Raw genomic sequence first — 26,135 nt, 5'->3', positions numbered from 1 at the left:
AATTTATGCTCAGTTGTTCGCAGAGAGTTATCATCTCTTACCATTTATTATGTATAATGATAAACCTGGTAACAGTTAATTGTAGCTGCCGAAGGATTTACAGCGAATGACTCTCCGTTGCGTCTACCAGTAACAAATATAAAAATTTCTAAAATAATTTGAGACAGAAAAAACAACAGTAAATCTGTAACAAGCTCCATAACTACTAACACAAGTGTCAGAAATTTAACCTAACTCGCTAGATGTTACGCAGTCGCAAGAAGATATTCACCACAATTGTAGCCATTACACGGCTGTGACTGAGCATAGTGCCAGAATTTCCTGTCAAGCGTCAGCCTGCATGAGCTGCAACTCGGTTGCTTCAAATCTAGTTGCTTTTCCTTCCACAAGCTGACTAAGGATTCAACAAAGTATTCCATCATTTCGACAGTATGGTGCGGCGTAGGAGCCACCCGCAGCATCTCGCTGCCACGGCTAACAGTGGGATAATTTATTGGCTGCACGTAGATTCCATAGTCGTCCAGGAGTTCTTGCGATAACTGGAACACCAATTCTGCATCCCCAACCTGCCAACAGCAAAAGAAGCCAGGCTCTGCAAGTAAGCCAAGTGAAAAGCACAACCACTGGCTAGCACAGAATACTTCAACACTCCCTGTGATTCTTTTCTGGTCTTGCAATGCAAAGCTTTTATGTGTAAAGCCATGAAATGATGTCCTAAACAGCAAATTGTAAGCAAATAACAGCACATGCGACTATTCAAATCAAGTTCAATTGTCTATAATACTCCATATACACATTCTCCATATTACACTGGCATCCCTCATTTTCTGATAGTTTATGTAATTCATGAACAGTAAAGTTATATATATGGCAAATATATAAATTGCGAATATATACATGTATATCTCAAATATATGTATCGTAAATACACATACCAAAAATATATATATACCGCAAATATGTATATAATTATTCATATATAATTTATAAATATATATACCTATTTATATTTATATATATAAATAGATTTATATATATAAATAGATTTATATGTAAATTAACTTTAAAATATGAGTAAAATTTCGGTGCCAGAAATGAAAAAAACAAAATGAACACTATTAGCTGTCACTGCGAAACAATGATTGCTAATGTTTCCTTCAGGATATTCATACATAATGACACCGACCATTGACAACTCATTGGCATCTCTTGGCAACTTATTCCAGTTTTATTACAACTGCATAAATCTGTTACAAGAGTGGCATTGCCAACTTTAGTACAGAAGAGAATTCATAGCCAAGAGACCAATTCAAAAGGTGCTCGAGATAAAAATTGTAATATATTAAAAATCAAGAAAACTAGAGAGGAATGATGTCTGTTTAGTTGATTCCATACCCTCCTTTTTGGAGGAAAACCTAAGCCAACGGTTAGCAAATTTTAGCCAAAAAACAAAAAAACGGATTGCCTAACCACATAACAAGATTCTTCTTGCATTGCTTGATACATGCGCATTCATTTCTTCAAGTAGTGGTATGAACTGTCTCATGTGGATGATAGGAAAATACAACTCTTTCTATGGCTTGATTTAGCTAACCCTCCCAAGTGTTACAGGTCATTACATTGCTACCACTATTGCTACTATTCTTCCAGGTTTGTTTCATATACAAGTATAACAATCTATATATATATAAATCAGTGCTTGTTTTTTGTTTGTTTGTCCGTTATTCGTGTGTCTAGTTGTAGCGATAAAGTTTGAGGAACGAACGAACTAACTAATAAACTGGATTTGACCTCGAAACATACGGGTCTGCAAGCCAACTGTCTATCCACTTTGCCACAAGGACTACTTCTGACACAATAGATTAATTACGTACATTGTCATTGTAAAATACGCACAATGACGTTGTTTGACGAATAACGTCATACGACCTGGCTTCACGTATGACCTGGCTTCACGGCTCACATTATACTAAGTTCAACAAACAAGCTTAACTTACTTAAGTTAATCAATTTGCTAATTTTGCCATTGGCTAGTTAGTCATTTTAGTAAATGGCAACTACATTACCTGTCACTGTTTATAAGCTGTTTTTTAATAACCGTGCAACGCCAAACATTCCCCTAGTAAGATAATACAAGCAAAATTTTGTTTGGCAAATCATTTCTTATTATTGTTTTTATTATAATCAGAATAAATTATAAATGTACGCAACATTCTATCTATATGAAGTTCATTTCCTTGTTAAGTTTGTAGCATCAGGATGCACCAATTCATGTTAATCTGTTGGCACTCAGAGAAGTTATTTGTGCATTATACAAGTTATAATTGTATTTTACTTTTACATTTCTCGCACAGATCTATGACTATCATCTTCCTCATGATCTAGTTCTACAAATGACCTTATAACCAATTCCCTAACCATGTATATGTTTTCATAAGTGTTCCAACACATTAACGATATCAGTTTGTTGTGATTAAATTCATTGTAAACTTCAGACCAAAAATAATTTGCAAAAAATCAGACTCCTAGGTTCTAGTTTAATGTTGTTATCAAGTACTCAGCTAACTGTCTATGGTGGTCGAGCGTGTTTACCAACCGGTGGGAAGGTTGGTAAACACGTTTGATTCTCCTTGTAGACTGGATGGGCATTGATAAGAGGAATGGTGAATACTAGACTCAGTGCTATATTCTCATTTAACTTTAGAATTACACTGTCTTCACCATCTTGCTGCACTTATTGAGTCATCCGGAACAATGTTAGTACGAGTAGCATTCTTCATGCACTCCTACGCGATGCATCATTATCTATGTCCTCCATCCTAATTGATCTTCACAGCAGATTTGGAAATAAGTAGATTTACAGGGTGTGACTAGGGCTAGTGTTACACTGGTACAATACCTTGATAGGTAAAATGTTACTAGGGCTAGTGTTATACTAGTACAGTACCTTGATAGGTAGGATGTTACTAGGGCTAGTGTTATACAGGTACAGTACCTTGATAGGTAGAATGTTACTAGGACTAGTGTTATACAGGTACAATACCTTGATAGGTAGAATATTACGAGGGCTAGCGTTACACTGGTACAATACCTTGATAGGTAAAATGTTACTAGGGCTAGTGTTATACTAGTACAGTACCTTGATAGGTAGGATGTTACTAGGGCTAGTGTTATACAGGTACAGTACCTTGATAGGTAGGATGTTCCTAGGGCTAGTGTTATACAGGTACAGTACCTTGATAGGCAGAATGTTACTAGGGCTAGTGTTATACAGGTACAATACCTTGATAGGTAGAATATGATTAGGGCTAGTGTTATACAGGTACAATACCTTGATAGGTAGAATATTACTAGGGCTAGCGTTATACAGGTACAGCACCTTGATAGGTAGAATTTTACTAGGGCTAATGTTAATCTGGTACAAAACCTTGATAGGTAGAATGTTATTAGGGCTAGTGTTATACAGGTACAGTACCTTGATAGGTAGAATATTACTAGGGATAGTGTTATACTAGTACAATACCTTGATAGGTAGAATGTTACTAGGGCTAGCGTTATACAGGTACAATACCTTGATAGGTAGAATATTACTAGGGATAGTGTTATACTAGTACAATACCTTGATAGGTAGAATGTTACTAGGGCTAGCGTTATACAGGTACAGTACCTTGATAGGTAGAATATTACTAGGGATAGTGTTATACTAGTACAATACCTTGATAGGTAGAATGTTACTAGGGCTAGCGTTATACAGGTACAATACCTTGATAGGTAGAATATTACGAGGGCTAGTGTTATACAGGTACAGTACCTTGATAGGTAGAATGTTACTAGGGCTAGCGTTATACAGGAACAGTACCTTGATAGGTAGAATGTTATTAGGGCTAGTGTTATATTGGTACAGCACCTTGATAGCTAGAATGTTACTAGGGCTAGTGTTATACTAGTACAGTACCTTGATAGGTAGAATGTTACTAGAGTTAGTGTTATACAGGTACAGTACCTTGATAGGTAGAATGTTACTAGGGCTAGTGTTATACAGGTACAGTACCTTGATAGGTAGAATATTACTAGGGATAGTGTTATACTAGTACAATACCTTGATAGGTAGAATGTTACTAGGGCTAGCGTTATACAGGTACAATACCTTGATAGGTAGAATATTACGAGGGCTAGTGTTATACAGGTACAGTACCTTGATAGGTAGAATGTTACTAGGGCTAGCGTTATACAGGAACAGTACCTTGATAGGTAGAATGTTATTAGGGCTAGTGTTATATTGGTACAGCACCTTGATAGCTAGAATGTTACTAGGGCTAGTGTTATACTAGTACAGTACCTTGATAGGTAGAATGTTACTAGAGTTAGTGTTATACAGGTACAGTACCTTGATAGGTAGAATGTTACTAAGGCTAGTGTTATACAGGTACAATACCTTGATAGGTAGAATGTTACTAGGGCTAGTGTTATACAGGTACAGTACCTTGATAGGTAGAATGTTACTAGGGCTAGTGTTATACTAGTACAGTACCTTGATAGGTAGGATGTTACTAGGGCTAGCGTTATACAGGTACAGTACCTTGATAGGTAGGATGTTACTAGGGCTAGCGTTATACTGGTACAGTACCTTGATAGGTAGAATGTTACTAGGACTAGCGTTATACAGGTACAATACCTTGATAGGTAGAATATTACGAGGGCTAGCGTTATACTGGTACAATATCTTGATAGGTAGAATATTACGAGGGCTAGCGTTATACTGGTACAATACCTTGATAGGTAGAATGTTACTAGGGCTAGTGTTATACAGGTACAGTACCTTGATAGATAGAACGTTACTAGGGCACCTTGATAGATAGAACGTTATACAGGAACAGTACCTTGATAGGTAGGATGTTACTAGGGCTAGCGTTATACAGGAACAGTACCTTGATAGGTAGAATGTTATTAGGGCTAGTGTTATATTGGTACAGCACCTTGATAGGTAGAATATTACGAGGGCTAGCGTTATACTGGTACAATACCTTGATAGGTAGAATATTACGAGGGCTAGCGTTATACTGGTACAATACCTTGATAGGAAGAATGTTACCAGGGCTAGTGTTATATTGGTACAATACCTTAATAGGTAGAATGTTACTAGGGCTAGTGTTATACAAGTACAGTACCTTGATAGGTAGAATGTTACTAAGGCTAGTGTTATACAGGTACAATACCTTGATAGGTAGAATGTTACTAGGGCTAGTGTTATACAGGTACAGTACCTTGATAGGTAGAATGTTACTAGGGCTAGTGTTATACAGGTACAATACCTTGATAGGTAGAATATGATTAGGGCTAGTGTTATACAGGTACAATACCTTGATAGGTAGAATATTACTAGGGCTAGCGTTATACAGGTACAGCACCTTGATAGGTAGAATTTTACTAGGGCTAATGTTAATCTGGTACAAAACCTTGATAGGTAGAATGTTATTAGGGCTAGTGTTATACTGGTGCAGTACCTTGATAGGTAGAATGTTACTAGGGCTAGTGTTATACTGGTGCAGTACCTTGATAGGTAGAATGTTACTAGGGCTAGTGTTATACAGGTACAGTACCTTGATAGGTAGAATGTTACTAGAGTTAGTGTTATACAGGTACAGTACCTTGATAGGTAGAATATTACTAGGGCTAGTGTTATATTGGTACAATACCTTGATAGGTAGAATGTTACTAGGGCTAGTGTTATACAGGAACAGTACCTTGATAGGTAGAATGTTATTAGGGCTAGTGTTATATTGGTACAGCACCTTGATAGGTAGAATATTACGAGGGCTAGCGTTATACTGGTACAATACCTTGATAGGAAGAATGTTACTAGGGCTAGTGTTATACAGGTACAGTACCTTGATAGGTAGAATATTACTAGGGATAGTGTTATACTAGTACAATACCTTGATAGGTAGAATGTTACTAGGGCTAGTGTTATACAGGTACAATACCTTGATAGGTAGAATATTACGAGGGCTAGTGTTATACAGGTACAGTACCTTGATAGGTAGAATGTTACTAGGGCTAGCGTTATACAGGAACAGTACCTTGATAGGTAGAATGTTATTAGGGCTAGTGTTATATTGGTACAGCACCTTGATAGCTAGAATGTTACTAGGGCTAGTGTTATACTAGTACAGTACCTTGATAGGTAGAATGTTACTAGAGTTAGTGTTATACAGGTACAGTACCTTGATAGGTAGAATGTGACTGGGACACCTCATTACAGGAAGTCCAGCTTGATAAAGCATGTCCCGCATTACCTTGACATTAGCTCGGTGTCTTCGCCTCAAGTCTTTACCCTCTTCACCGTACAGTATCTATATAAACACACGACTAACCCTGAGAATTGTACACAAGATATGCATTTCCAGCAGCATGTAAACTTTATAAGCTGAGATACACGCTGTAATACATCTGACACTCGTGTTAACCAGCCCTGAATGCACAGGTGACAAGCAGTGTGACACCTGACAAGATGATACCGGTGATGGTCTACACGCACTGGATGCACAGGTGACAAGCAGTGTGACACCTGACACAAGATGATACGGGTGATGGTCTACACGCACTGGATACACAGGTGACAAGCAGTGTGACACCTGACACGAGATGATACCGGTGATGGCCCACATGCACTGAATGCACAGGTGACAAGCAGTGTGACACCTGACACAAGATGATACCGGTGATGGCCCATAAAAATATGGAATACATGAAAAAGACTGGAGTAAATATGGCTGACCAGTCTTATCAAGAGTGCGTTGTAAGTTGGCCCAGACATGACAAATTTAATGATATATTTTGGTAAACATTACCGCGAGTGTTTAAAAAAGATTTTGTAAACCAGACAGACTCAAAATGGCACTAGATTTTACTTCACTCGCAGGAACTGAGCTGAGTGATATTGCCAAACTTGAGTTGCTTTCACTTGTAGTTTGAAATAAGTTGAACTCATTTAATGAAAGACTTGACTTCATAAGCGCTACTCATAGGACTGCAGGTTTGTCTCGAGACGCGAGTCTGCCTCACCTGAACAGCCTTACGAGCCCCAGCTAAAACAGTGGGAGGCAAAGATGTTGTGAATATGAAGCCTGAGCAGTAACTCCTGAGGACATCTATTAGTCGAGATGACGATGCGATGTATCCGCCGATGTTGCCAAATGCTTTCCCTGAAATATCTGAGAATATCTAACCTCCAGCACAAAAGCTGAACATCAAATTACAATAACATATACACAGTGAGTGTTACAACCACAGAGGCACTCTGATTGTTACAACCACAGAGGCACTCTGATTGTTATAAGAACAGATACACATGTCAGCTAACTAAGAAATAAGTTTTTGTGAAATTTGACTACTCTAAGGAATGCCATCTGAATTTATGGGAAAAACAATTTCCACGAATAATATCGGAGCAATGGTGCAACGAGAAGCCCCGCTGTCCATAGACATACATGTAGCTGTGCGCTGCCTCTAGGTAAGGTATTTTATGTACAGTGATCAGATGGAGAGCATTTATTACTCCTGTAGACCACACCTAACAATATGACAGACTAGCAGTATAGTTCCCAAGGTCATATATGGATGTGGACCAGATACATTTTCAAAACTACACTTTCAAATGTCTCAAAACAAACTCTACAAAATCTTCAAATTAATGAAGAACAATGATGGTGAAAAGTGAAGTCTCAATATATATGCAATGATTATGCAATGATCAGTACTACATCTTCTTTGGTGTGATTTCCGAACCTAATGTTCCAGATATTATGTCCATCTTATGCAGCAAGCCATCCCTTTCACCGATGCCAGCCCCATGTTCTCCATATAGACCAACAGCATGCACCTCGTCTATGAAAGAGATGGCTCCAAACTCTTGACACACAGATAACAAGTCTTCCAGAGGACATATATTGCCTACAAACAAAGTGACTTGTGACATACCTTCAACTTACAGTATATGTTGCGTGTACATTCCAATTATTTCTAAATGACACCTGCATGTGGCCACTAGTCACACAGTAAACCGTATGCGCATGTACAGTCTGAGTATACAGCGCAGAGAGGATAATGCTGAAAGTGGGTCTGATGGAAAAATGTACATACAGTCAAACATGGATAACTCGACCACGGATAGCTCGAACACATGGTTAACTCGAACGGTTTCTTTGGTCCGTTCCCACGTAATGATAAATTGCTATAGATAACTCGAACTCAACACTGTTAACTCGAGCTGTTTTTTGCCCAACGGCTACCGAAACGGTTGTTATCGCTTTAGAAAATCACCTTATTCCAAGCCATAGAGGTAAACCTCAACTTTTTGTAATTCATAAGCGTCGTTATTACCACCATCGGCAAAATATTTTTGTCAACGACTTTTCTAAAGGTTTGGTGAAATTTGATTTATACCAAACATCCGCTTAGCGATTGCCCTTCGGAAGCAAGGTAATGTGAGGTAATCTTTGCATGAACTTCAAGAAAAATCGGCAAAATTGATCGTGGGTAAAACGCTCAAAAGAAAAAGATGTCTTTTCTTTTGAGCATTTCAACAACGATCAAGTTTTGCCAATGTCAATCTAAAAAACGTCCTGGCAATAACATCACCTCAAACAACAAACCAATCTCAAGTGATAGAAAAATCTCTATACTTTTTGATAAAAACGTTTTAAACTTTACATTAGAAGCATTTAATTTGAAACAAGCCATTTGTGCTTTTGATTTATATTATAGTTTGTATATGTACATGTATCTACTAATAAATAAGTAAATACATGGACTTGTGACAGTGCTCTGATAACTTGAACGCTCTGATAATTCGAACACTTTCGCTCGGTCCCGTGAAATTCGAGTTATCCATGTTTGACTGTACTTCTAATTTCTTGCCAATGTTTCTGTAGCTTGATAAGAAGAAAGTGACCATAAGCAATATAAATATGTTACAGTAACAAACGCAAACAACATGCTAAGTGATTTTGATAGAAACGAACATTTGTGAGAGGCACTCAGAAACATTCAGCATTTCATATAGCATGTTCATATGGTTATAGCTAGCCTTAATCCAGACCTTACCTGACATGGGTTACTGTAGATACAATGCAGGTAAACTACAGACCTTACCTGACATAGAGTTACTGTAAGTACAGTGCAGGTAAACTACAGACTTTACCTGACATACACTCACTGTAAGTACAGTGCAGGCAAACTACAGATTTTACCTGACATAGAGTCACTGTAAGTACAGTGCAGGTTAACTACAGACTTTACCTGACATACAGTCCCTGGAAGTACAGTGCAGGTAAACTACATACCTTACATGATGTAAACTTAATGTGGGTGCAGTACAGATGATTAAAAACCTTACCTGACATAGAATAGACAGTCTCAAAAGCAACAATCTTAGGCGTGGTAACAGGAAGACGACTGAGAAGTTCCCTCAGGTGCTCTGGGTCATTATGTCTGAATACATGCTTCGGAACACCACTAGTTCTGATTCCCTGGATCATAGAGGCGTGATTCCCAGCATCAGAAAAAATATGGCACCCTGCATGATAAAATACGGACTACTGACACTATTGACACTACTGACACTATTGACACTATTGACACTACTGACACTACTGACTCTACTGACACTATTGACACTACTGACACTATTGACTCTACTGACACTGTTGACACGACTGACACGATTGACACTAATGACAGTAATGCTATAATGCTGACGCCAATAGAACAGCAGAGTTGGGATTAGTAGAACTGACATTGAAGTAGATGACATCAGAATATATATAAGCTTAGGATGCATAGAGGAATTATGCCTAGAGATGAGTTATGGCCATAGCATACCAGGCAACATTTTTGCAAGAGTGTAGAGGGAGGTGTCATTAGCAACATAACATGAAGTGAAGAGCAAGGCTGCTTCCTTCTGGTGCAACCTAGCCAGGTCCTTCTCTAGTTCCACATGTAATGGGGATGTACCAGAGATGTTACGTGTGCCTCCAGCACTCACGCCATGACTGTCAACTGAAGCCCTGTACAAACCAAAGTTGATAATAAAAGGAATTCCTCAGAGCAAATTTTGGATTAGACAAAAAGTCAGTTGAGAGTGCTATGGAAGAGTTGCCTGTCCTTTATTATCAAACAACCAACACTCGAGTAGTTGTGCTTACTTGACAGCAGCTCTGACTTTGGGATGCCAGCTCATGCCCATATAGTCATTACTGCACCACACCTGTATGTCTCGCTGCACCCGCTCCTCCCCCTCTCCCTCGAGCACCTACAAGAGTTGTCTTACACCATAATAAACATAGAATGCGGGTTAACAGAGCTGACAGAGTTAACAATGCTGTTAATGCCACTAGTCACTCTTCTCTGAGGGTAACAAAGTCAAAGACTCCTCGACTTCCGATATTCCTCCTAGTAGAAAATTTGTTTTTATATATTATACCGTATACAACATTGACCATTCTAACTTTTAAACTTCATACCATGAGAAAGCATTGTTAAGCAGTTCAAATGAATTAAGAGGAAAAAGAAAACAAAGAAAACAACTGTAAAGGTTTTCAAGCTTTTTCAAAGAACTACAACTTTTAAATTTTATATCACGAAAGAAGTACTTTGTTGAAATAAATTAGGAAAAAAAATAAAACTGTAAATATGTTTAAATGTAAAACAATTAGCAAGTAATGGCTAAATATAATCTGTTTAGCTATGATTACAATGAAATTTTTTTTAATAAATAAGGTAATAAAAAAGTCAATTTTATTTTATATAGTTATAATTTAGTATAATTAAGTATAATTTACTTTTATTTAACATATAACAACATTTGCTACTCTAGCTTTCAAACTACATATCATGAGAAAAGTGTTTTGTGTAATTGAAATAAATAAAGAGAGAAAGTAAAAACAACTGTAAAGATTTTTAAACTTTTTCAAACAATTGTAACTTTAAAACTTCATATCATGAGGAAAAAGTTTTGTGCAGGTCAAATAAATTAAAGATAAATAAAACAACTTTGAAGTTTTTCAAACAACTGTAAACTTAAAATTTCATAACTTTCAGCGACGTGTAAGAAGGTTGTTAGAAAACCGAGTTGTTTTAAATCTGAAACAATTTTCCCATTAAAACAAAACTATGTAAATTATGTAATCCATTCCAAGGCAAGAAAACAACTTTGGTAAAATATTGTTTCAACATTTTACACCATAAGCTGTACTGTATACTGCATACTATAAATAGAAACGGGTAAACATAGATCGTGTTAAATTTTAATAAAAGGTTTTCTATTTATGATGATGAAAATAGAAAACAAAAGTAAACATTTCATACGTTTGGCTCTTAAAACATCAAAAACATTAAAGGTTAAGATACATTAAAGGCAAAAATTGATAATGAAACAGCAAAAGATGCAACAGATCAATTACATAAAAAATCGTAGGAAAAAGAAAATATAAACAGCAATGGCACGTTTACTTCACATCTTGGAAGGAGAATCCTCCTCCAAAACAATTTATAATAACTCGACTGGAGGGGTTATCTCCCTAGCAAATTTCTTTGGTCGAGGAGATGTTGTCCCAGATGGTTCCTCCCTTTTTGTAAAGAATTTATGCATCGTAAAACCTTTCTCCGTTTGTTAGCGAATGTTTCCATGCGTTTCCAAGCTCGTTAATTGCAATGCGCATGCTCCGGTTTGATCAAGGGCCGAATTTATATTCGAGCTCTAAGACAACCAAATCTCAAAATCATTGGTGAAAAACCCAAGGCTAAAATAATTAGCACGCGCATCGATTATCTGGTATATGATAGCGCAACTGATCACTAAGTCGGAACACTGAACTCTCTACAAATGCATATGAACCCTGTCAATGCATTTGTAGAGAGTTCAAATCCTTCCCTAAGCGAAATTATTAATATCGCGATTTTAAGATCTATAGCTAGAATAGCTGGAATGCAGACGAACGACAGACATACTTTGAGAAACATATAGATGTACTTGAAAATTGAAAAAGACAGGTTTAACAATCTACCACATAATTTATTTCAAAGCCATTACCAAGCGCGGGCAATATCGTGTTCACTAATCTGACTATAGTATTGATATGCCAGGACCTTGATGTAGCAAAAGTGAACTAGCATTGACACAAGTAACTAATCGGCAGTTAATGAGCGGTAAAAAAGGTAAAACAACTCAATGATAGCTACCAGGTCAGCCAACCTTTAAAAGATCAGCTAAACCACACTCAGCAATATTGTTGAGGTCAAAAACCACGAAGTTATCCATTATAGTGTAATAGCTGTTTTCTTATTAGAAATATCAGAACTTTGTAAATACTATTTGATATTACCAGACTCATAAAGTTATTACTCTTACATGTATTTATTAATTTGTATTATTATTTAGTTACTTATTATATAAACTTGGACAAAGTAAAGGCCCGTGCACACTATCGATCAAATCAATGTTTAGCTGTGCGATGTACCGCAACGATTAGCTGTTTTGAGGTCGTCACCAACGATAAGGGGTACACATTACAAGCATTTAACTGTCGATGACCGGTAACCAACGGCCAATAGCAATTAAAAAGTTGCATTCCTGAAATCGCGAGTCCTTTTGTTATTTATCGGGTGTAGTTTTCACCATGCTTGCCGACAGACATTGACATTGATCTTCACAACTGTTGAAATTAAATCCGTTGCTATCAACAAACAGCCAATCAAGATGCCACCAGTTGTGTCATTGGTGTTAAAGTTCAACACATTGAAAGTCCATCACATCGTCACTAGCAACAATTATTTTAGGTGTTCATTGCAAAATGACGTCATAGCAGCTAATCGCTGCAGTCCATCGCACAGCAAAACGTTTATTTGATTGATAGTGTGCATGGACCGAAAAATAACAGGCAGTTAGTAGCCAGATATAAGCCAACCATTAAGCAGCCAGCAGCATTACGTGCTGGATGGCGGCAACCAGAGTCAATCACATAAAATAAAAAGCATTTACAAGGCAGTTTAATTGAAGAACTAAGTGAAATAGAGGTCAAGGTTGTCCTAGTACTCACCTTGGCATACGGAAATCGTTTGGTATTGCGCTCGACCTCTCGAAATACCCGATAAGAATGATCAGTCTTCTTCTCATCTATCTTAGCTCCCCAGAACTTGTCATATGGGAACGCTTTACTCACTCCTTCGGTCTTACCAGAGACTTCTGTCTTCTCTCCAGTCTTGTGCTTCACTAGGGTGTACATAATACAAGACACTGTAACTCGACATTCACTAGAGAGTACATAATACAAGACTCTGTAACTCTACATTCACTAGAGAGTACATAATACAAGACAGTGTAACTCGACATTCACTAAAGAGTACATAATACAAGACACTGTAACTCGACAGTCACGAGAGTACATAATACAAGACACTGTAACTCTACATTCACTAGAGAGTACATAATACAAGACACTGTAACTCAACATTCACTAGAGAGTACATAATACAAGACACTGTAACTCAACATTCACTAGAGAGTACATAATACAAGACACTGTAACTCGACATTCACTAGAGAGTACATAATACAAGACTCTGTAACTCTTCATTCACTAGAGAGTACATAATACAAGACACTGTAACTCAACATTCACTAGAGAGTACATAATACAAGACACTGTACCTCTACATTCACTAGAGAGTACATAATACAAGACACTGTAACTCGACATTCACTAAAGAGTACATAATACAAGACTCTGTAACTCTACATTCACTAGAGAGTACATAATACAAGACACTGTAACTCAACATTCACTAGAGAGTACATAATGCAAGACACTGTAACTCTACATTCACTAGAGAGTACATAATACAAGACACTGTAACTCTACATTCACTAGAGAGTACATAATACAAGACACTGTAACTCTACATTCACTAGAGAATACATAATACAAGACACTGTAATTCATATCAGTAATATTCAGTTATTTATATCATGAAATGTAATTTTATATAACTAGAAGCTGATCATTACTAAAGACAAAACTAACCCTGAAAGTTGAATCACTGTCGCTGTAATTTATAGCCATAAATCACCAAATTAGTCAATAATCAGGTGATTAAATACTTGGCAGTCACTTAGCCTGTGATAACATGTTTGCAGTATGTTTGCGGTATGGCCATCATCTCTTCAAATTAAGAAATTTGGATTAGGTATGTTCTTTATCGGACTGCATAGTGGAAACGCCTATCTTCCAAGTATGGAGCTGCAGTGAATGTTGAGATAAGGATTCAATAAAACCTAGGATATTGGAAGAGTGAAGTGAATTGTAAGGAGTACCTGGACACCTCCCTCCAACAGCAGCTGATACAGCGGATTGCTGGGCTACAGTAGATTGTACAGAGCTCTGTACATGCGCTAAAACATTGACAGTCGCTGAGGTGGAGGCCTCCATCATGCCTCTCGAGTAAGGACACTTCTTTTTAAGATCTGAAAAAAACAAACATGTGAAAATATAAATTCTAGATATCATTTTTAATGCTCCCATAGCTAACAGGAAAAACTAATGTATTAGCAAGCGTAGTCTCTATCTATCGTGTACATTGATCAAAGTGCTAATTTGTGACACACATTCATCACCACAAGAGTTGGTTAACAGCTAATGCCAGATTATCCAGTAGCGTACACCTGCTAGAACTCAATCTTGTGATTGTTATTCTGCTATATAATCACACACTTGGTAACTTAATTCTGTGCCATCAGCTATAAATAGATCTAGCGCAAGAGCAGAGCATTAGGCAGAATGCTACCCATGCATAAGGATGAGGAACTCACTTGATTTCCTGAAAATAATGCAAGCCATAAACATGGGGAAACCAAACCGGATTGTCCATTACTAGTAAATGTGTTGCAACAGGAGAAACTAGGTTGTTAGGAGATGTTACAAGATGTCAACACCGCCGCCAATGCATTTCCACATATTCTTATAAGTTTCCAAGTACAGCTCACTACTGTGAAGATCAGCTGTATATCTGGCAGGGAGGGTTTATCGACTGCCCTCTATATAGACATGGGGCGTAACTAACACAAATGGAAAGAAAGGAGACACGAGCAAGCTTTTGTCAAGAAAGACTTGCCGATGACATGACATGAGGGAGCAGCTTTACCTGCCATTTTGGTATCAGACATTGTTGCTGCCATTTTTGTATAGTGCACAGCATGCTTCATGACAGGGCACTGATCTGCGATGCCGAGAATGGCTGGCGCATTCTGAGTAATGCTTGACATGGGTAGACGAGATAGGAATGGACATTGCAAGGCCTTCATGACGCGATCTGCAGATATAACAATATAACAAAGAAAATAAGAAATGGCATTAAAAATGGATTGTTTGTCTTTACAAACATAGACATATTGTATAACAAATTAGTATGCAATTGATTGGCAGGTTTATGAGAAGACAACTTATAAACCACCCAGGCTGTGAGATGCTAGTCTGTGAAGTATCATAGCTATGGTTAGAGGTTATGTAGCTCACTAAGGGTTTGATCATAACTTGTACCAAAGGCTACAACACAGCTAGATGCATGTTACTTGCAGCAAAACCAACTCATCATAGAAGTTGTTGATTCTACCAACGTAGCATCTTTCTAAGCTGTTACGGTTACGGACATTGAAGGATATAAATGTGAATAAAAACAATAATGGAAACGCTAGTTTTATCTGCTAAGAACTAATTACAATGTGGCTTTTATTTGGGTCATTTAACCTGAATCACTACATTCCAGTTGAAGTTAACAAAAGAGTCAAATATGGGGCGACATCAGAATATTTTGTTAGACAAATTTGTCTTTTAAGAACCATGGCTAAATATTTACAGAATACACAACTTTTTCACCTTATGCCATTTCTGAAATATTTCAGCACTGATGAAGTTTAATAATAATATTGTTTGTACGGTACACACAGGCATCCTAGCTAATGGACCCTAGAAGGGTCTTTCATATGAGCAAAAGGTTCTAAGTGCAGGTGTGGGTTTTCATAGACAGATATATTTAGACTTTGAACACTGAAATACCTGCACCCATTACATGTGTATACATACAGTGGAACCTCGATTCTCGAACGCTTCGGTTCTTGACCAACTCGGTTTTCGACCAAAAAATTTGAGATTTGTTTGTCTCGGATATCGACCATAAATTCAGTTCTCGACCAAACCAGAACATGCGCATTTGAATTAAACGTTCAGAACAGCTCCGGAAGCAGCATGTTTATACGTTTAACGACGTTGTTATGAGCCACTTTCGGAAGGTTTTCAAACAAAGGGAGAAGTTTCGCGCCAATAATTCTTTACAAAAAGAAGCCATCTGGGAGGAAGCCGCCTCTACCGATGAGATTTTCTAGAGACACAACTCTTATGATGGTCTGAAGAAAAACATCTTCGACTGCAAATTATATATTTTATGGTAAAGTTGAGTGGGATAAAACAGAAGCAGCCAACTGCCTACAAATGGTTTGACCCTCAGGGAGCAAATACTGAAACTAGATACACGCATGTATAACTTGTTATTCATACTTGTTAGACATCTAACTGCCATCGAAGTCTGTAACTGTGGGAATTACTGAGACATTAATGTCATCACTCTCACTCGCCCTGTTCAGACAGACAGACAATTTTGCCATCCCTCTTATTTGTCTACTCAGGGTCAAATTTTCATTGGCCAATCTTTGATCTTTTTGGACACCGAACAGCCAGATCAGGATCAAGCTAAGCTGATAGGATTAACAGGTTTAGCATTTCGGATGTTGACCACATGTCCGTATACCCTGTTTACACATTCAACGCTACCAATTTAAGAGAGTAGTAGCCTATAAATGACAAATTGGCTGAGTGCAAAAGACAGCCAAATTGGCTCAGTGCAAAAGACAGCCAAATGGCTTCCAAAGCGACGAAAAATAAAAACATGGATCATGAAATAAAAATGATTTATCAATAGTTTGACAGATACAAGAAAAGTTTGGTGTCTGATGCATAAAAGAGGAAATCGACATTGATTGTCAGGCTATAAGATTGGAGCATTGATAGAGAATCCTATTCACAAGCTCCAAAGACTAGCCACTCAGAATGTAGAAAATGTATTGCAACTTGCAAGAGATTTCAACAGGTAGAACCTTGTGAGAGAAAGACTTATATACATGTATGTTTGTTAAAACAATCATAAAACACTATAAAATATACTATATTATATGATTTGAGCTATATCCTAACAAGATTCTGTCTAAGAAAAGCCATAAATTTTCTGATTTGTGTTATCATAATAGTTACCTGCTAGACTCTGGTAGAGTCATAATAATTATCTGCTAGACTCTGGTAGAGTCATAATAGTTACCTGCTAGACTCTGGTAGAGTCCTAATAGTTACCTGCTAGACTCTAGTAGAGTCATAATAGTTACCTGCTAGACTCTGGTAGAGTCATAATAGTTACCTGCTAGACTCTGGTAGAGTCATAATAATTACCTGCTAGACTCTGGTAGAGTCATAATAATTACCTGCTAGACTCTGGTAGAGTCATATAACATGGCAGGAATCATTTACATTACTCAAATACAGGCCGACCTTGAGTTGTATACGAAGTTAACTTACTGTAACTTATACAAGATCAAGTCTAAGCTTGTCTGTTTTATGCTTTTATTTTAGATTTTACCAGTTACTCTTTTACTTGAAAAGCTGAAATGTTTCAGTAAACTTGTAACGTCATAAGCAGGAAATTGCATTAGGTATGAAGTCAACTACATGTGCTCACTCCATTTTACATGGTAGTTGAGATGGGCATAAGTAGAGGTGTCACCTACTAACTTAAATAGAACAAAAACTTCTTGCTATACCTTACTAGAGCTGTCTGCTATATTTTCCATAGAGTTACCCACTCAACTCCAAAGAGCTACCCATTTCACCGCAGTTGAGCTATTCACTTAGTTTGAATACTTCCTATTTTCGAGACTTCAACAACGTTGCTCACTAAATCTAAATATAGAATGCACTTACTCATGCTGACTGTATGAACAAGTTAAGCTTCCTCGGAGCTGTTCTCAAATAGGATAAGATTGAAGACAGGCTCTATGAGAAATGACATACACTATGTTACTCTAGTCCTTCAACCGTGAAGAGCATCACATCAATGATTTATTCACCTTATTGGGAAAGCTTTGAGGTGAGAATGTACATCTGCATGACCAATGCTAGAGATAACCGGATGTAGTACATGTTATTCCAGTACAACGAGTCACCTCCTCAGATCATTTCACTAATTCACGTTACATTTGGTCCAGAGACAGCATACACTTGACTTTGTAGTCTTTCAGGGTGAATTTTGGATTCATTATGCCTAAAGGGGGAGGGGGACACGATGAGGTACGTATGTGGCGTTTCGTGGAAAATAGCGCAGTACTCAAATTTATAGAAGAATTACGGTAACCCTTCGCCTTCATCGGGATACACAAGGGTTCGTGACCGAAGAATCAGATTGGGTTCACCATCAGTGAGAAAGCGTCCCAATATAAGCCAAAGACCGAAAGCTTTATCAACTTATAAAGCTTTCACTTTACAAACACTAAACCATTTATAGTTGAGAGTGGTTCTAAAACTGAGACGATTGAATCCTTGTATTATAGCAAAAGTGTTTAGCATATCCATTCCCCAGTCATAGAGTAAGATAGTCACCCTGAAACGGTACTGAGACAACAGAAGGAATATTGAGAGAAACAGTTTGGTAGAGGTCTAAGGGGAGATGTAGTGCATCTAGTACCACAACTCAGCAAACAATAGACATATTAACTAAGATTTCCATAAAGTTGACATATTTCAGCATAGCTCTCTCCAGTTAGAGGATATGCTCTTCTCCAATCTCTAATAAATGCTATCATAGCTCGACATAGCATGTGTGAATGAGACGCAGCCATGCGTGTACTGCTTATATAAGCGATTTGATGTGCTGGTCTTGAAGCTTGCCTGCTATCGGATTGGCAAATAAAAGTGTTTTAAGATGACAACTAATTATGTATGGTGATACTTGCAGCAGATACAATTTGAAAATTGGTAACAAGCTGGTCTGCTTTTTACAGCGGCAGATGCTTCACATAAGCTTATGAGACAAATGTGGACACGTTTAATGTAGTAGGGTATTTACAGTAGCGAGAGCTGTGTGTATATTGTAGTAGGGTATTTACAGTAGTGAGAGCTGTGTGTATACAGTAGTAGGGTATTTACAGTAGTGAGAGTTGTGTGTATACTGTAGTAGGGTATTTACAGTAGTGAGAGTTGTGTGTATACTGTAGTAGGGTATTTACAGTAGTGAGAGGTGTATGTATAATGTAGTAGAGTATTTACAGTAGTGAGAGTTGTTTGTATTAGTGTTGGGCCAGTATTGGGTTATCCGCTCTTACCGATACAGAGAGATTTTCGGTATCCGAGGAAACCAATCATTTTCGGTGACAGCTAGGTATCCGCGGCCGGTTTGATATGATCGGTATTTATCCGTAAAAGCCTACCGGTAAATGGTTATACGGATATCCGGAAAGATTTTTAAAACGCTTCGTGATGAACATGCTAATCTCAGCAAGCATTTGCGAACAAATTCAACGAAAATTTCCACGCTTACTGTATCTACTATTATATTACGTTACATTGATAATGCCACCAGCCTCGAAGGTTTGGGAGTTCTACACAGATGGGAGGATGTATAAAGACTCTAACGGGACTGGACTCTAATTGGACTGCGTATAATTATGTGATTACATTACCTAATTACAATATGTGATAGTAAGATTTTTTTAAACTGTTTCAGTATATTTAACAGAGAGAGCCCCTTGCCATTATCTATCTGTTCTTTATTATACATAACGTTTGTATCAATAACTATATTTTTTAATAGAATAAACAATAAAAACATCTATCATGAAAATTATATTTCCATCTTTCTTTTCTTTTTTGGCTTTCTAAAACAATGAGTCTCTTTGCCGTAACAATATACTGCTGACTAAAGAATGTTTTTTTGCACAGGCTACTTTTTTCACAACGATAAAAATTGTTCGAGACAGTTATGATTTAAACTCTAAACCATTTAAAGACACACTAATAACCACATACCAAACAATAGTACCGACAATACCGAACTTTCTTAGTTGGCAAAGGATACCGAAGATGGTAAATACCGAGGATACCGATACCGGGAAAACCGATAAAAATGTGCAAGGATATCCGATCCGGCACTAAATTAGATACCGGCCCAACACTAGTGTGTATACTGTAGTAGGGTATTTACAGTAGTGAGAGTTGTGTGTATACTGTAGTAGGGTATTTACAGTAGTGAGAGCAGTGTGTATATTGTAGTAAGGCATTTACAGTAGTGAGAGCTGTGTGTACTGTAGTAGGGTATTTACAGTAGTGAGAGTTGTGTGTATACTGTAGTAGGGTATTTACAGTAGTGAGAGTTGTGTGTATACTGTAGTAGGGTATTTACAGAAGTGAGAGCTGTGTGTATACTGTAGTAGGGTATTTACAGTAGTGAGAGCTGTGTGTATATTGTAGTAGGGTATTTACAGTAGTAAGACATGTGTGTGTGTGTGTATATTGTAGTAGGGTATTTACAGTAGGGAGGGTGATGGATATTGAACAGTATAACCTAAAATGTAAACTTTATGTTAGCACAATCTTTTAGGCCATTTTATCATTAATAACATATGTATTAAATATTAAAAATATAACTAAATAACTAATGCACTATACCGTGGGTACTTGTGGTAAAGCTTAGTAGGCATGTAAAAAAGGGAATGTCATCCAAAGACGTACAAATATTCATAACTGCTCTGTTCTCATTTTGCAATCAGGTAATTGACCAGCCTTCAGTTTCTGAGCCGTATCATAACATTAGGCTAAAATGCTTGGATAGTAAATAATATAATTCTTCCTCACCTATTTGAGAAAGAGCTTAATGAAATATAATGCTGCTGAGTAATCAAATTAGCAGGCAGCTGTCGCTAGTCAAAAGAGCTATGCTATAAGGTGATTATCACTAATAAGGATAAACACTGTGTATTCTACTGAACCGCTGCCATGCATTGAAAGAATAATTTCCTGTTTCCTAATGAGAGCGTCTTATTAAAGAACTTTGAGTTTAGGAAGATATCACAGTTGAATGAATGGGTGTTCAAATAAAACCCTACATTTCATGTGTATTAAGATTAGAGCTGAAACCTATTAGTATCTTGAAATCAGAGATAAATAAGAATGAGATGATATAAAAAGATGCAAGATCGATAAGTACAGGAAATAATATAGGGCTATTCAAGTGTGAACAATGAAAAAATGAACAGCATGCAAAAACAAATGCCCAAAATGGAGATGCTGCAATTATGGCATGATGAAATACCAAAGGGAATATAGTGTAATCCACAATTACAAAATTAAATCATTTTTCAAGCCATTTCGTAAGTAGACAAATTTTGTAAGTAGGAACCCATTTGACCATATTAACACCCTAATCTCTCCTAATCCCTCCTAATCCCTCCCAGGCCTCAACAAAACTCAGACAATATTTGTATAAATTATAAATATTGTTTAAAACTTAAAACAAATACAAGCTGGATTACAATATTACTGGGTAATAAATGAAACAGTACACAAGGAATTATATTACTGAGTAATAAATGAAACAGTACACAAGGAAAAATGAACAGAGAAATAACGAATAAAAACTACGAGCAGTATACTGTTTGTCGGTTTACCTTTGGTGATGGGAATCTAGACAAGGCTAAGTAAAAACTGCAGGAAAAGGGGGATGGCGATCGGAGGAGGTGACTGTTGTACTGTTGTCTTGGTTTTGTTCAGAAATGCCTTACAACCGCAAGTAGAAATATTTATTTACGTTATTTAAATCAATACGAACTGGAAAAATTTGTAACCATACAGAAAACACAGAATCTGAATTGCTAGACACTAAAGTTGTTCTAATATCTATGCAATATATGATAAGATAACTCCAAATTATGCAACAGTGGGAGGAGGCAGTAAACGGTTGACAGCTGAAAAAATATTATGTATGAAAATGAACACAAACAGTAAAACTGGAATTTCTTTCTCTTTTCTTTTTTCATTTCTGTTTTGCTTTTTAAACTAACAAAAGAAATAGGCCAAAATACGAAAGACCTCTGGGCCTTTGGTACCTAGAAAAATCTTTCATAATTCGCAGCAATATTTTTATGAAAAGACGTTTTGTAACTTCGAAACTTTGTATGTAAAGTCTTTTACAAATATAGGTTCTACTATATATGTATACATACTCAAGGAAGGTATAAAAAGTTCTATTCTGATCAGCTATTAGTACAAAAAACAAGAGAGTATAAAGAAAACTATAGAGTATAACTGAAATCAAAGAGTATAAAGGAAAGCATAGAGTATTAATTAAGGAAAGCATGGAGTATTAAGAAAAGCATAGAGTATTAAGAAAAGCATAGAGTATTAAGAAAAGCATAGAGTATTAAGAAAAGCATAGAGTATTAAGAAAAGCATAGAGTATTAAGAAAAGCATAGAGTATTAAGAAAAGCATAGAGTATAAAATAAGCCATAAAGTATAAAGAGCAGAAACACAGACACTGAATAAAGATACAAAACAAGAGCTAAAAGGTGATTAACAAAACCTCCTGTGGTTATAACATTAAAGTGATTGCTGGACATTGGCCTGAAGAGCCGAGTGAAATGTCAACGTGATATTTGCTAAGTTTGCTTTAAGAATAGCACGGTTGTATGCAAGGCATGAAATCGACTTTTTATTTGAATAAGGCAAATATTTACTTATTCGCGCTAGTTTTTTTACTGTACGTGTTATTCTAAGGAAACATTTTGGATTGAGCCCCCTACCAGACACTGTTTCCCTATATATATTACATCTATCAAGGGCATACAGGTGATATACTAGTGCTGCTTCTAGGTACGTACAAATGGCGCAACATGTAGTTATAGCTGTCATAAGATGCCAGTGGTTAAGCCTAGAACCAAGTGATTGAGTTTATTCTACATGTATATATACATGTAGCATAGGGTGAATTCCTATATTGGCTTTAATATGTTCACGATTAGCAGTCTCTGCCTATAGAAAGTGCAGCGGTTACTGCTATACTATAAGAAAGGAAAAACAAAAGCACTTATTATATATCAATAACCCATTAGAATTGCGTGTCATGATACCTCACCATGACACAGCAAAAATTCAATTGTAAATTGCTGCACACCTTCACCTACCCGGCTCATTAAAATTAGACATCTGACCAATCTGACCCGGGACAGCAGCACATTATATTCATGACGAACAGCCTTCCCTCCCTTCCCTTACAACCCCAGCATATGCTTAGTGTGTATTTTATTGCATGCTCAACATTGCTGAAGTTTCTTATCAGAAAACAAACTGCGTTATATCAATTAGTCTTCTCCATTATACCAAAACAATCCAGTCAAATCAATGTAAGAAATAAGTCCACATAAAACAGACTACCATTGCTATGGAATGCATTGAAGTTAGCACATTATGTTATTAAATTAGATATCAACTGCGTGTAGTTGTTGTCTAAAGTCTCACCAAAATCTTTTCTAGTCATGTCTTGAGAGCCCTATGAGCTACCATAAACAATAAATGATAGTACGTTACAATAAGTGATAGTACGTTACAATAAGTACGTTACACAGCTTAAGGTATAAGTTAAATATTACTATCATAATACTACTGCTCAATAAAACTTATCCAAACAAAAACCTTTTTCTTTAATTTAAAAAACTTAAATATTTGAAAACTTGCCTCAATTAAATGTAATGTTTAAAGAAATTATTGTGCAATACTTCAATATTTCATATAGGAAGCAGCTTCAACATTTCAGGTGTGACGAGCCTGTTCTAAACAAGACCTTGTTTAGAACAGGCTCGTCACATCTGAAATGTTTCCTAGAGCTGAGCAAAAAATATTTTTATTATAGAATCAACAAAATCTTTTATAATATTTTTTTCTCACAAATCATCACAACTTGATTCTCCAAGCAGTTATTGATACACATTAAACTACTAGCTTTCTCAAAATGTTTGAAATACCCTCTTATGGCCATAGCTATGTAGAGTCATGTACATGTAGCATAGGCACTCACTAGGGTTCTACATGCAAATACACCCTAGTTCGGTGCAGAGCCGTATAGCTTCACAGAATCTCACGACCAACAGAAGCGTATATCGGAGCTCACCCGTTTCTAAATAAACATGCTGTGCCCACTATTTCTATATAAGTTATAATGGAGAGGCCGCAACATTAACCAACAAAAATTACTCCCATTGGCAGTCCCTCTAAAAATTGATTGTTGTATCATACACTATTTGAAAGAGGACAAGTTTTCTACAAAAAGTTACTAATAACTTTTTGCAGTTATTAGTAACGTTTTTACAAAAAGTTACTAATAATTTTTTTGTAAAAAGGTAAAATAAACGCAAAAGGAGAGGTATTGATAACGAGGTATGAATATTCTATTAGAAATCAGTGTGTCAATCGGGTTTGTTTGGAAACAAGCGGTTTTGTTTCCAGTTTTGGTTGCGAGACTTTGTGGAGCTATACGAATCTGACAGTACAGAGCTGTAGGGCCTATAGCTTCACAGAGTCTCGCTCGGTTCCAAACAAACAAGCGACGCCCACAATTTTTTTATATAAGTTATAATGGAGAGGCCGCAACACTAACCAACAAAAATTATTGCCATTGGCAGTCACTCTAAAATTGATTGTTGTTTTAGACACAATTTGAAAGAAAACAACATTTCCTACAAGAAACTACTAATAACTTGTTTGTAACAATGTAAAGTGAACGCAAAAAAGTGAGGTATTGAGAGCGAAGTAAGAATACTCCAATAGATATCAGTATGTCGATCAGGTTAGTTTGGAATCAAGCGTTTTTGTTTCTGGTTTTTGTCGCAGGACTCTGTGAAGCTGTACGGCTCTGGTTAGGTGATGTCATGGCATACACATGGAATTTTGTAAAACAACCGAAGATAACTTTTCTCTGCACAAAAGCTCAAATAAAAATAAGTTTTATCTAATAGGAAGCAACGTCTTTGACCAACCTCAGTTGTACAGGTTGCTGTTCTGCTGAGCAGGACCACCACACTCGTGTTAAATACAAAATCGACAAATAGTTTGTGTTTTTAATGTTAACTTATATTGTTTGAAAATTTGCATGCAAATGCTTTGGCTTTGTCTCAAGTTTAGTCAAATCATTTCCTTAGCTCTATTTACAACATGATTTTTCAATGCACCAAAACAGACATACCAAAGTTTGCCAAACAAATTAACAAATGTATCCTTCTTATTCATTTGATATGTGTTTAGCTTGTTTTATGAACTTTTGCAGTTCTATTTGGTTGTGATGAGAATTGCTTACTTTTACCAATGATATACAGCCCCCATGTATATCATTGCTTTTACTTGGTCAGTTGTAGCGTTTTTAAACAGGCCAGAAATAAGGTTTTAGTCTAGTGGCCTTGTATTTAAGACAATAACATAATGCTGGTCTGCACAGAAAATACCAAAACAACACAGGTAAAATATTAAACACGTATTTGTAATTATCACACTTTTATGAAAGCCTTTGCCATAATGCAGAACTCAAGAAAACATACAAAAGCTCCTTCTGTAGAGAGTTCTTTAGATTCATTGATTCAAATCTCTAACACAACTAATTCTTTATTGAAAGTTGTGTGAGAAAAAATTATTTATAATAACCAAACATATAATAAGCATGCCACTATACCTGTTTATAACACACTTAAAATGTATCCTAGTCTCAGGCCAATTCATACCCACTGCGGAGGGTAAGAGCATTTGAAGACGGTTTGTTAGTTAACTAAGCATTCACAATCAACATTAAGCAATCAAGCCAAAAACGGCGTTGTTTAAATGTAGCACAGTTTTCATAGGCAAAATAAGCTCACTCACCAAAATTTGTTTACCGTGGATGAAGCTAGGAAGTGGTCTGGAACAGGTAGGAGGTAACGTTTACGTAACCGGAGACCGAAAACTCGCT

At 36.7% G+C, this 26,135-nt stretch overlaps 1 protein-coding gene across 3 annotated transcripts; it reads right to left on the bottom strand.

Moving 5' to 3' along the window:
* Positions 1-13: 13 nt before the first annotated feature.
* Positions 14-26,135, bottom strand: LOC137386813 (5-aminolevulinate synthase, erythroid-specific, mitochondrial-like). Of its 3 annotated transcripts, none has more exons than XM_068072966.1 (11): positions 26,048-26,135; positions 15,199-15,366; positions 14,372-14,521; positions 13,098-13,270; positions 10,206-10,312; positions 9,883-10,067; positions 9,398-9,577; positions 7,789-7,953; positions 7,066-7,205; positions 6,225-6,353; positions 14-566 (listed from the first exon to the last, which is right to left on the bottom strand). In XM_068072966.1, the coding sequence occupies exons 2-11, from the start codon at positions 15,356-15,358 to the stop codon at positions 246-248; spliced, it is 1,710 nt and encodes a 569-aa protein (XP_067929067.1). In that variant the 5' UTR covers positions 15,359-15,366; positions 26,048-26,135; the 3' UTR covers positions 14-245. The 3 variants fall into 3 exon arrangements, with proteins under 3 accessions (XP_067929067.1, XP_067929068.1, XP_067929066.1); XM_068072967.1 differs by lacking the exon at positions 26,048-26,135 and adding an exon at positions 25,863-25,880; XM_068072965.1 differs by lacking the exon at positions 26,048-26,135 and adding an exon at positions 18,078-18,151.

This window comes from Watersipora subatra, chromosome 2 (assembly GCF_963576615.1).
Source record: "Watersipora subatra chromosome 2, tzWatSuba1.1, whole genome shotgun sequence".
Taxonomy (NCBI): Eukaryota; Metazoa; Bryozoa; class Gymnolaemata; order Cheilostomatida; family Watersiporidae; genus Watersipora; species Watersipora subatra.
Note: the sequence above shows the minus strand (reverse complement) of the source record. Positions and strands in the feature narration are given on the sequence as shown.